At 43.1% G+C, this 13,568-nt stretch overlaps 2 protein-coding genes across 2 annotated transcripts in view; one reads left to right on the forward strand and one right to left on the reverse strand.

Moving 5' to 3' along the window:
- Window positions 1-13,568, forward strand: part of UBAC2 (UBA domain containing 2) — a 92,053-nt gene that overhangs the window by 12,464 nt on the left and 66,021 nt on the right. The gene's annotated exons all lie outside the window — the stretch shown is intronic.
- GPR18 (G protein-coupled receptor 18) lies at window positions 1,124-2,116 on the reverse strand. The gene has a single exon (XM_056861836.1). The coding sequence runs from the start codon at window positions 2,114-2,116 to the stop codon at window positions 1,124-1,126; it is 993 nt and encodes a 330-aa protein (XP_056717814.1).

Raw genomic sequence — 13,568 nt, forward strand, 5'->3', positions numbered from 1 at the left:
AACTTCTGAGAAATACGTCCTTTCACATGCAAATAATCCATGTTACCATTTAATGAATAGCCTTTATTGTATTTCACAATCACGATTCTTGTACAGTTATCCCGAGTGTTTGTGTAGCATCTGTTCAGTTTTCTTATTTCTCTGCAACAGGACAAACTCTCTACTTTTCAAAATAAATTGGCTTTTTTTAAAAGATAAAATTCTTGCTTTAAGCACATGCAGTATGTTTATTTTATTTACAAAATTCCCATCCTGATTTTCAGCTGATGCTCCAAAAATGGTAACAGATAGCTCATAAAATGTGTTTAAATCCTAAAATAGTAGGGATTCAGACTGTTCAGAGTTATAGTTCTCTGCAATATATTAAAGGTTCGATGTATACATTGTGTTCATTGGATTCAGTGGATTTAGAAGTGTGTAACTCTGTTTAGGATTGTACTCTGAAGCAGATTATTTCTGAGATTTTTGCTGTGTGATGCTGTGTCATAATCATGTTCACTATATGGTCCCTGGTCGAGGAGTTAAAGCAATCAAGAAGCTCTTTCAAGTAAAACAAAAAACAATACCCAAGCCACAGTGGTTAGGGAACGGTGTTACAAACAGGCGTAATAAAGTGCATAAAATAATGAAAAAGGGTTTTGGGGGGTGGGGTTACAATCATTTTCATATTTTACCCTCAAACAGCAAATTTCCCAGTGAAAGTTGAGCTTTACGAGCATTTCATGTAGCACTAGGTAAAAAGTCTTTTCCCCATTTTTGTACGCTCTTTTGTTTAGAAATTGCGTTCTTTAGTTCCTGGTGCTGACATCCGGACGGCGCACTTCCCTGTGCTGTCCTCCCAGGGGCGTTCCCGGAGTGTTCCCACACAGGGCCAGGGGAGATGCCGCCTTTAGGCGGCCTCCTATGCCCTATCAGCCTGGGAACGCCCCCTTTCCCTTACATGGAAATACGCTACCTTATGAGGTGGCAAAGCACATGTTTAAGAATCACATCAGTTTATGCACCAGTTTATGTCAAAAGGGGACATCTTTTGGGGCTGATACTCTGGGATTTGCCATGCTCTCTTCTCCCTGGTGGTCAAAACTCCTTTAACTATATTTTCACATTGTTTTATTCTTTTTTTTTATACCATCTCACTGTTGATGTTGCTTAATGACCGCATGCTTCCAGATCGCAAACTTTTCCTCCGTACGCTTCGGAGATAATTCCGATAAAGCATAACGCTGATCACTCGGGCTTGAAATTGTTTAGAAACAAGGTAGTACAGGATTACATCTAGACATGTGCTGAGGTTCATGAGATAGGTGGTAAATGCTCCCCATGGGTTGTAGCTTATAGGTCCAGCTCGCAGCATTAGTAGCGCAAAGCAAATGTGAAAAGGCACAAAACACACAAGGACTTGGACAATCAGTGTCACAATAATTCTGATCGACCTCTCTTTAGCCTTTGGTTTCAGCTTGGAAGTTCTTCCATGAACAAGGCTGTAAATGATGGTTAGGTAGCAGCCAATCATGATAAACAAGGGAATCAAGAAGAAAAACACCAGGCGAGAAAAGTTTAACGCGTTGACTTCTTTTAGGTAGACAATGTCGATCATCTTAATGCAACTGGTATGGTTTGAGTCTTTATCTGGATCGGTACTTAGGAATAGCAGTGGAGACGTTGTTGCTATGGTTGTTAGCCAGAGGCCTACGGACACTATCAGAGCTTTAGTTGTATTCTTAAGTTCCTTGGCATATTTGGGCTGCACAACGGCCAGATATCTGTCGACACTTATGAAAGCCAGCAGCCATAGAGCAATGCTTGGGTAGAACACTGTCAGAGCGCTAAGAACCCGGCAAAAGGTATCTCCGAAGAACCAAGAGCCTTTGCCGTAGTAAAGCATCCGAAAAGGCAAGGAAAATATAGCCATTAGATCAAGCAGTGCCACGTTCATCATGTAGATGGTTATCGTTGTCCTTTTCTTGGTGGTGCAGCTGAACACCCAGAGGGCAGTGAGGTTAACAAATAAGCCGATTGTGAAAACAAAGCTGTAGAAGACAAGTGCAGAAATCCTGTATTCTTCAGGGTGGATGTTTCCAGGCATCATCCTTAAACTTTGACCAGAGGTATTCATACCTTCTAGGACATGATATCTAAGAACAAAGTACAATAATAATAATTGGTACACTCTGCAGTAAAATCGGAATAATAATGCAAATAGAATTCGTTTTTGACAACTAGGAAGCTTCACGCTTTACAGGGGGAAACCATTGTTTGTTTGTTTGTTTTGGGTTGGCAACCCTACTCCCAGGCGGTCTGGTTGGGTCTGTCATTTGGTCCCATTCAGTATAAATTCTTGGCTGGTCCTGGTTTTATATTACGGTTGATGCTGCTATTTTTACTTGTTCCATTAGCTCCCTTTTAGTTTGAACACATGAAGCTGCCTTATACTGAATCAGACCCTTGGTCCATCCAAGACAGTATTGCCTGCTCAGACCGGCAGCGGCTCTCCAGGGTCTCAGGCAGAGGTCTTTCACATCACCTACTTGCCTAGTCCCTTTAACTGGAGATGCCGGGGATTGAACCTGAAATTGAGAATGGTTTCTGTTTGTGAGTCGCCTTGATCCTTTTTAGGCAAAGTGTGTGGAATGTAAGTATTTTAAATTAATAGCCATTTTTTTCTACATTAGAAATAAGATGGTGGGATAGAAGAGGAGGGACATAGAGTTAAAACCCTGACAAGTCTCTTGGAAGCAGAAGTGTGTATTTCTCTCTGAAAGAGGAAGTTTGTAGTTCTCGCGCTAAGAAACAAGCTGAAAGAGAGACTTTCTGCCTTGTTTCACTCTACTTGGCCATTGTCTGCTGCCTTGCTCTCTCCTCCCCGACCCCCCCCCCTCTTCGCTGGCCTTTGTGGCTAGGGAGCAAATTTGCATCGCTCTACTTTTTCCGAGCCCTCTTTTGGTTGCTGCTGGTTGTTTCATTCTGCACATATAGGTGGGGTCTGTTAATTTTGACACTTACTCATTGCTGCAAAGCCCACAGACTGATGCTGGGAGCTCCTTGCACATACAGCTTGTAGTTAGCACCGAGATCGATGCTGTGGTTCCAGCCGCAGTCATAATTGCCAGTTAATGCAGAATGCAGAGCCCAGAGCTCTAAGGTCAAGTTGGAATTGAAAAGTTTTTTATCTTTAACTAATATCCCAAAAGTGATGATTGACGACTATAAGCTGAGATGGCAACCATTTTTTGGTAGATATGATTGAAAGATGCAATAATGATAAGTCAGTAATATGTCGAGATTTTCTTTAATATATATAGATAATTAGTGGTGTTAAATTAGAACTTTCAGATACAGTTAACATTTCATTTGGGTGTGTAAGTATTAGGCGATCTATTAGCTTTGATTTACTAGTTACGTTTTGTGACTTAATACCTGATTGTAGGTGGGGCTAAGACACATAATGAAGAAGATAACAGGCACAGGCAAAGAAATAATGTTATGTATTGTCACTCCTTCCCTATCTGTTCCCCCCTTTTTTTCATTTATGTACCCCCTGTAAAGTCAATAAATTTTTTTTAAAATTGTGTTAATTCAAAGAAAACGAAAGGGAGGCTTGCCTGCGGAAAGTCAGAGTGGCCCACGATCAAGTCGGGCTGTGCGGCCCCTGCAAGCCAGCAGCACCGGGGCCCACTGAGCTCCAGCCTGGCCGGCACCACTGGTTATGAGTGTCTTGTTGGCTCCTCTGCTGCCTTCTCCCGCGCTGCTGCCAACCGGTAGCAGTAGCAGCGGGTGAACCTAACGTTGGCACGGCTACCCAGGTCTGCACTTAGTGGCCCCTGCAGAGCTGGCAGAACACTGGGCTCTTCTTGTTTCTGGGTCGTACAGGGCAGTGGCTCACCAAGAATTTTGCCTGACAGTTAAGAAGAAGAAGAGTTGGTTTTTTATATGCCGGTTTTCTCTACCACCTAAGGAAGAATCAAACCAACTTGCAATCACCTTCCCCTTCCCCTCCCCACAACAGACACCCTGTGAGGTAGGTGGGGCTGAGAGAGTGTGACTAGCCCAAGGTCACCCAGCTGGCTTCATGTGGAGGAGTGGGGAAACCAACCCGGTTCACCAGAATAGCCTCCGCTGTTAATGTGGAGGAGTGGGGAATCAAACCCGGTTCTCCACTTCAGACTCCACTGCTCCAAACCACCACTTTTAACCACTACGCCACGCTGGCTCTCCATTCTAAATGGCCATTCTGCCTTTGCATGTCTGTCCATCCTTTTGGACAGTATTTAGAGTGTAAAAGCTTTATTTGTTTTGTGCCATCAAGTCACAGCTGACTTATGGTGACGCTGCTGGGGTTTTCAAGGCAAGAGACGTTCAGAGGTGGTTTTTGCCATTGCCTGCCTCTGCCTCACAGCTCTGGTATTCCTTGGAGGTCTCCCATCCAAATACTTGCCAGGGTCAAGGCTGAGAATGTGTGACTGGCCCAAGGTTTCCACAGCAGAGTGGGAATACGAACCTGGGTTTCCCAGATCCTAGTTCGACTCTTTAACCACTACATCAGCTGTCTCTGAAAAGCTTTATTACCACAATGCAAACTCTATACCTGTTAAGGTGGGCTCTGAAATCTTTGTTAGACTTCAGTGGAGCAGACATCAGTGGGTCTTCTCAGATATAAGGCTCATATTACAAAGTAGAGTTTACTCCCAGGAAAGTGTCCTTAGGATTGCAGTGGAAGAGTATCACAGGACTCTGTGTTGTCAGTAAAAGCACAATTCTGCATAATCCAAATGGAGACGAGACCTAGCAAATTAATACAACTGACTTAATGGGTCTATCCTACGAGCCTGGTGAATTGAATTACTGAGCATTTACTTAACCAAGCAGGTAAGCAATAAAGCAAGATACTCCTTCTGAGAGAGTCCTTGGGAGGAAGGGGGATTGGGTGGTGGTGGAAATCTTCACTAGAATAACTTTCTGACAAAAACAGTCCATTTATGAGGCCAGGAAGGAAACATTGAGAGGTGTAAAAACAAAAACCACCCTTTATCAGAAGGTCTTTCATGTCAGGCCAACCACGTTGAAAGGAAGAGAAAGGTGGTGAGTTTACGGATTTGCATCTGAGCTGTGACAGCTGTCTGTCAGCTACAGATCAGAAAGTCTTGAGTTTGTAGAGTAAATATGGCTAAATTTCTAGTTCCAAAACCAGGATATTAGATAAATCTAATGCTGTATTTTTCCTAACTGTACATTAGTCTTATTGTAGTCCCATGAATTTATAGGATTAAGTGCCATTTCTTTAATTGGGTAAGTGGTTTTGTGTGTGTGGACATACACACAGTTCTTGCTGTTTTTTATCAAGTAACTGTAGTGGCCTGAAAGTAAAAAACAAAATGCAAACTTCTCTCCCAGTTTACACTAAGCTTTTTGGTCTGATCACCTGGAGTTTGTACTCAGCTCGGGCCACCAAATTAGTGGGTGTTCATAACCTTGAATTGCTGTTCATTTTCCTGAGCGAGTTTGTCCTTTAGATCATGGGCACGCAAGGCCTGAGCATTTTCACCCACTTATAGTAATTAGCAAGGAAAGTGCTTAGCTTCTGTAATTGGATAATTGGATCTATCAAAGATCTGTTAAGGGGTTGCTAGTTTGCTGGTGGTTTAATCTTATAATGTAATACTCAAGTGTGGGCCAGTCTGTGGAAACTTAAATCCAAGGATTGGACCCACACTGACTAAAAACAGTTCTGCAAACTTGGGAGACTCCCCAGGTTTGCAGAAGAATTTGTCAACTTTGGGTTTAATGCCCCCCAATTTCAAGAGTGTTGTCTGTGCAAGTGCAGAGCAGCGCATCTACCTCCTCGGTTGACGCAGAACTCAAGTGTTCCCCTCCACCTCCGCGTTTGGAGAAGCTTCTGGCAGTGAGCCATCTGCTAGGATTGCCAGTCTCCAGGTACTAAGGGGAATAAAGGCTCAGTGCTGTACGGATAATGGAAGAGATCCAAACAGCACTCACAAGGTAATATAGTTAAGAGATAAGTTTATAAAAGTGCAGGTAAGTTCAAAAGGTGAGCATATATACAAACAAAAATCAAAAAGATACACGTACAAATTTTCTAACAAGAATTGCAAAATTAATCCAGCATGGTATAAAATACAACAAAGAGTATGAATGTCCTGTGGATTAGGTACATCAATATGTATTGTCTATAATAGACTTTCCTGTTCTTCTAGGTAGCTGGACGGAAGATGTCTGAGGCAAGGGCCACAGCGAGAAGGTGCCAGGACGCGTATCTTTTTGATTTTTGTTTGTATATATGCTCACCTTTTGCACTTACCTGCACTTTTATAAACTTTTATAACTATATTACCTTGTGAGTGCTGTTTGGATCTCTTCCAGTCTCCAGGTACTAGCTGGAGATCTGCTATTACAACTGATCTCCGGCCAATATAGATCCGTTTCCCTGGAGAAAATGGCTGCTTTGGCAATTGGTCTCTGTGGCATTGAAGTCCCTCCCCTCCCCAAACCCTGCCCTCCCCAGGCTTCGAACCCCAAACCTCCCACTGGTGGCGAAGAGGGACCTGACAACCCTTCCATCCATAGTTGGGCCCCAGGCTTCCTCCCCCATTTCCGCCCCCATAGGAGCTGTTGGCAGTAGTGCTGTCTGAAGGCGAAGGCATCTCTGCCCATGTCCTCGCCCGGTCTGGTGGATCCAGAGGGGCTGGCCACAGCGACATCAGCATCAGGCGGCCCTCTGTGGCTGCTGCTGACACTGGGCAGCCCTCCATAACCACTGCTGGGCCCACTGCAGCTCCCAGCATTGTTGCTGCTGTGGGGCCCACATTCCCACCAACATCTCTTGAACTGCCACTGAAGCTAGGCAGTCCTCCACGGCTGCCGCTGCTGCCAGGCCTGCAGTAGCTCCCGGTCTCCTCGCCACCGGGCCCACCTCCCCCCCCCCCAACGGACATAGCTGCCTTCTGGCTCCACAAGTTCTTTGCTCATCCCCACTTGTTTAGTTTTAATTGCCATCATCTTTACGATGAAATTAAATGACATGTCCCAAGAGCCAGTGTGATGTAATGGTTAGCCTGCTGGATTAGGATCTGGTACACCCAAGTTTGAATTACCCCTCTGCTCTGAAAACTTGTTGGGTGAAATGGCCTACCTTTTGACTTCTAAAGATCAGGTAATTTTTTGGGGGGGGGGATTGCCTGCTGGTTGACCTTGGGCCGTTCTCACACACTCAGCCTAACCTCCCTCACAGGATTGTTGTGAGGATCAAATAGAGATGGGGAGAATGCTATACGCCACTTTGGGCTCCCATTCCAGAGACATGTGAGGTATAAATGAAGTAAGTAATTAAAAGATCCACAGAGACCCGCATCCAGAAGTTTAAAAGTAGGATGGTATATCTTTAAACACCAGACAAATTAATTTTGTTCTTACTATTAAAGCTGCTACAAGAGGTGGGTGTGTAAAGAACCATGCCGCACATGAGATGTACATCAAAGAAGGCTTTGGGCTTGTGCCTCTTGTACAACACTAACTTGTGGCACATGATATGGTATTGCGGGAGTTATAAAAACTGTCAAAAGCAGATTGTGGTAAGGATAGGGGTCTTCTGTCCAAAGAGAAACAGGCAAAATTAAAAACCCTTTAGTGCACCTAAAATAGATCTTTGGATCCTAGCTGTATCTAGTTTCTTCCTGGGTTTGGGAGTACTTTCATTTATTTAAATCTGCAAAAGAAATCTGTTCATTTTTTTGAAATCATTGCTGTCATTTTTCTATATTCCCCCCCTTGTGCGTTAAAATAAGCCAGTATGTAATTTATTAATTATTTCAGGCAGGAGGAAGCAGTTCTGCTCCCTTTCTTACAGAAATTGCCTTTACGTTCCTAGTTTCCACCCCTCTTAGCCTCTTTCCCACTTATTTGATAAATATAGCAAGAATTTTTTACAGTTCCATGTAGCACTAAAATTAACTTAATTTACGATACTGGACTTTGAGTATTGAGAGTTCGTGAATGTGCTGGCTGTATTTTTTTCTGTAACTTTAGAAATTAAATCTTTAAGAAGATAAATTCACAAGAGATTAATTGATAAAAGATTAATTGATGGAGATGGACAGCTGGTCACATTTCTTACCTTTCTTCACAGTGCAGCTCTTCTAGAGATGCCTTTGTAGTCCAAGATCTGTAAAAGATTTGGTTTCTTGTCTCGGTAATAACTTCCGTGTACTAAAATAGAAGTCTCCTTTACACCCAGGAAATATCATATTGAAACTAGTATTCTGATTGGCTGTATTTGTTTACCTTAATATCTTGTACATAGCATAGTAAACTTGCATCTTCTACTTTTCCTATATATCATCTGACAAAATCCTTCATTTTGTTTGCAAAATTGTGGTTTCCTGTAGCTTGAGTCTTTTAATAGTGCCATAATTGCACCCTTTTAAGTACAGTGACTTCAATGAACTGAGAAGGGCATAACTCTTCTTAGGATTTCACTGTAAATCACTTTTAAAAAAGTACATAAGATGCCATTATACGGTTGAAGAATTGTACTGAAATAAACATGCTTGATATAATCAACAAATGATTTGCTTGATGGATGTAAATGAGAATAGGGGGTTTCTTTTTCTATGATGCTGAACTAGACTACTGTGGAAATCCCCCTTTTACTTGTATTTTGGCTTCTGAGCCAAAGAAACTCCCTCCTTTTACTACTTGTATCAGATGAAGGAAGCTTTGTCTTTGTCTCTCTAAAGTGTATATCCTGAAAATCTTGTTGATCTCTAAGGTGCTACAGAACTCAAATCTGACTGTTCTCCCCTCTTTTATATATCTCACTGCTGGGATTAAGGATTAGTAGCGATGCCAAATTATTTGTGTGGATTAGTTGTCATTGTGTTAATTGTGGGGACTGAACGGTATATGAAAAAAGGAGAGAGAATACATTTAGTTAAGTGTATGTGAGAACTGAGAGAGAATTGACAAATAAAGAGAGAAGGGGGATTGAGTAGCACATTTGTGTGAGAACAGGAGGATCTGTACAAAGTAGGCATTAAAAAACACATCCAAGAATTATGGCAGGTTTCTATGTATTCATGATGAGTAATTCTCAAATGATCCTGTAGGCCTCTGTTGGAAGATATGTCTCTGCGAAGTTCCAGGAAGTACAGAATCCTGTACAGAAGTACAGAATCCTGAACCACCATCAATCACCACCAGCCATGTTCTTGAGTGAGCTGAATGTCCCTTCCCAGAGAAGAGAAGAGTTGGACACAACATTTAACTGACCACTAAAACAAAACAAAAAAAATTACATAACTCCACCACAGACGTGATCTAAATTGGGTGCTTGGTCTCCAAAGCTCTTTGAGTGCAGCAGTGTATGTCTTCTTCCTAACAAGTGTTCACATTCTTCAGTTTTTGCTTCTGCTGAATGCTTTTGAAGGGCCTAAATATTTGACAGAAAAATTGACTTCATTGCCAAGAATGTTCACTTTTTCAAAGCCGTTTGTAGCCATTGGTCTCCTGACCTGTTGCTTCTTCACCAATATTTTCCTTGTGGCTGTTTAATTCTCCATTTGTGGATCTCAAAATAAACATGGCAATGTAATGATGTTACTTACCAAATCAGGGTTGGCTGCTTGCTTGACGTCGCTGAGAGAAAATTTAGAATGTGGCTGTATATGATGATTCCCCACTTCCTCTTTCACTTAACCGAGCAGTTCCTTTTTCTTCTTTGCTTCTCTGTCCCCTCTAGTGTATGTTAAAGTGTATGTAGATGTATTGTGATGCAGCCTAGGATGCCGAGGAACTGGAAAACCCTGTGTTGAAGATGGCACATGAGAGGCTGCTATTCACAACACATAAACTGTTCTATTTCGTTCTTACGAGGAAATGGTCAAGTCAGAATGCCAGGGAGGTTTCAGTTTTAAACTTGGCAGGTGACAAGGCAACAAGGATGAGAGAAACTTCGTATAACTATATGCAACAGATAGCTTGTTACAAAAATGTAGCTGTTTTGTTCTACCGACAAGTGTTTGTAACTGTTGAGAGAGAACACTTGGCTGTCACTCCTTAGTTAAACAGGCATAAGCTTATTGGATACAAAATTTCTAAAGTCTGTGGAGGCAGGAACATACACACGGGTTCCAATTTGCCTTCTTTAACACTTGATAGGGGTCGCCCCCTTTTCCAAGGAGCTATGTCCCTTAAGGAAGGACTACTTGTTTCACTTCCCTATGTCAGGATCCTCCTCAGTCCTTCACTCTTCTCCTTCTCCACTCCTCCCCACCTTCCTTCCTAGCTGCCATTTTCCCAGGTCATCAGTAGAATTATTTTTGAACCCTCTCTGTCAGTCAGGGTTCTCAGACCGGTATAAGGCATCTGCAGTTAGCTGACCATCACACAGTACTTCCTGAATCGACCATATAAATGATCCTAGTCAATAAGGAGGTTGAGGGGAAATGAAGCCTGTTTGGGCCAATGCTTTTTGAACAGGCAAAGATGTAATTCTCATCTTAAAGCGCTTATTTACTTACTTACTTACTAATTTTATACCCCATCTTTGCCCCAATGGGGACCCAAAGCAGCTTTCATTGTTCTCCTTCTCTCCGTTTTATCCTTATAACAAGTCTGTGGGTAGGTGAGGCTATAAGTGTGTGAAGACGATGAGTTGGTTTTTATATGACGACTTTCTCTACCACTTAAGGCAGAATCAAACCAGCTTACAATCACCTTCCCTTCCCCTCCCCACAGCAGACACCCTGTGAGGTAGGTGGAGAGAGAGCTCTAAGAGAGCTGTGGCTAACCCAAGGTCACCCATCTGGCTTTTGGTGTAGGAGAGGGAAAACAAATCCAGTTCACCAGATTAGCATCTGCTGCTCTAGTGGAGGAGTGGGGAATCGAACCCAGTTCTCCAGATCAGAGTCCAGTGTGAGTGGTCAAAGGTCACCCAGCAAGCTTCTATGGCAGAGTGGAGGGTTTGGACCTGGGTATCCCACATTCTAGTCAATACTCTGACCACTACACTATACCACTTATAAAATTTCCAAAAGAGAGGAATTGCTTTAGATGCTGACACACCTATTTGCAAAAATTACCCCGATTCGGAAGTCATTCTTTTCCCCTCCATGTTCTGCATTAAAATTTTTCAAGGGCAGTTGTCATTTCCTCGTCCTAGATTTCCCAGCCAACCCATATAAGTTATTTTGGTAGCATTCTAATACAGGTTTTATTAACAGTTTACTGTTAGAAAGAAATACATTATCCATCATGGCAATGGCTGCCTGGTTGGTTCACCCTTTATTTTGCTGTAACATATTTCCTTTACAAGCAAAGCCCAAAAGGGAGCAGTTGGAGTCTGTAGTGGGCAAGTAAAAGCAGACAGTTTTAGAAAGCGTGCAGATAACAGGCGTAGGGAGCACAAACCTGGTGGAACAAATACAGTATTTATTCCAATGTAAGACTTCCCCCCCCCCAGGTATGCCATCAAAAAAGGGGGTTCATCATCTTACATTTGCATACAAGTTACAGTTATGTCCAGTAAAAGAATGTTTTGGTGGTGGGAAGGTGTCATCTTATATTTAGGGTCGCCTTCCTTTTCAGTAAAAACAGTAGCTTTTAAACTTGGTAATGCTTCTGGCTCTCTAATCTATCTACATACTTCCATGGGTTTTCATACAGGACAGGTGGAGATCTAACTTAACTGAAAACGTAACTTTAAACTATTCTGTGTAGTTTTGAAGTTTCAGTTTCATAAAGGGTTGGAGCCAGTAGTAATTTTCCACCAGTGGGGTGATGGGGAGGATTCTCAACAATTTTCCCTTCCCTGTGCCAACTCCTTTTTGCTGTTCTGAGGGTCCCCTCTGCCCCTGAACACTTGTGGGGACCTCAGTGCATTGCAGTGGCTCAGTGGTAGAGCATCTGCTTGGCATGCAGAAGGTCCCAGGTTCAATCCCTGGCATCTCCAGTTAAAGGGACTAGGCAAGTAGGTAATGTGCAAGACCTCTGCCTGAGACCCTGGAGAGCCACTGAGTGGACAATACTGACTTTGATGGACCAAGGGTCTGATTCAGTAGAAGGCAGCTTCATGTGTTCATGTGTTTTTTGAGTACAGAAACAGAGCACGGGTGGGAGGAGTTCGAAATCCTCCCTCTCCATGGGTAGGGTTGCCAACCTCCAGGTACTAGCTGGAGATCTCCCGCAATTACAACTGATCTCCAGCCGACAGAGATCAGTTCGCCTGGAAAAAATGGCCGCTTTGGCAATTGGGCTCTATGGCATTGAAGTCCCTTCCCTCCTCAAACCCCGCCCTCCTCAGGCTCTGCCCCAAAAACCTCCCGCTGGTGGTGAAGAGGGACCTGGCAACCCTATCCGTGAGCCTAGTCTGACTCAGACCCACACATGCCTGGGAACCCCAGAACTTTAGAAAGTACCTCTTGATTCCCAGGGACATCCCTGGAGAAAACATAGGGCAAAAATGCACGGTCGCTTTAGCCTCCTTTATTCCCTGTTTCAGCCAGGATTCAGCCAGGATCGAACCCAGGTTCGGCAAAACACATGCGTTCGATCCTGGCTGAATCCTGGCTGAAGCAGGGAATAAAGGAGGCTAAAGCGACCGTGCATTTTTGCCCATAATGTGTAGTTAGGCCCTTAACCCTGGTTTAGAATCCTTGTTTGTGGGGAGAAAACTCTCAGTGTTCCCACTCTCAGTGTTCCCACTCTTCTTGTCTCTCCCATTAACTGGAACTATTTGATTATTTTTGGGCCATTACCTTGGATGAATTAAATGGAAAGAAGGTGTTTCTCACTTGCTTGTTTGAAAATACCCTTTAGGGATTTTCACTGGCTTATTTTGAACCCGGATTACTTATTGATGAGAGGCTGGTGTTTAAATAGCACTTGCTTCTGCCTTTGAAAAGCTCGAGTTATTAATGCAACAGTAGTGCCCTCTGCAGTTCAGTATCTAGTATAATCATAAAACAGTTGTGCAGTACAACCATGATGGCATCTGTACTATGCCAATTCTGATAAAGGAGAGGTTTTCCAGGGTATCAGACTTGAAGATGTGATCCAGCAGACTAGAGACAGCTCATCAGGCACTTGCTAAACATTGTCCCCACCCCTACTAGCTGCCCACAAACAGGAGACCAAAACAAACAAAAAAGGCAGGGGAATATTGTCAGCTGCCTGTTAGGCGACTGTAAATAGACTGTGGAATATGTCTGGCTAAGTGGGTCACAAGTTGAAAAGGCCTGCTACATTTGAGGACTAATAAACACTGGTTTTATTCTTGGGTTCCATAGTCTGTTGTGCGTTAAAGTGCCGAACATTTGCTGCACCAGGGCTGCCTACCCAAATTAACTCCCTGTCAAGTATTGTGGCCTGGTGGGTGTTTTGTAGCTCCTTTGTTTTTGCGGTATTGGGCAGACCTGATGTACGCATCAAAACTGGCATACGTAGCTTTCTAAGATGGACAATTATTTACTAGGATATACACAGTGATTATGCTTTGGTAGTGTTTCAGGTACCATATTTTCCTGTTCAAAAGACAACCCGAAAGGATGTACATATCA

This window comes from Euleptes europaea, chromosome 16 (genome assembly GCF_029931775.1).
Source record: "Euleptes europaea isolate rEulEur1 chromosome 16, rEulEur1.hap1, whole genome shotgun sequence".
Lineage (NCBI taxonomy): Eukaryota > Metazoa > Chordata > Lepidosauria > Squamata > Sphaerodactylidae > Euleptes > Euleptes europaea.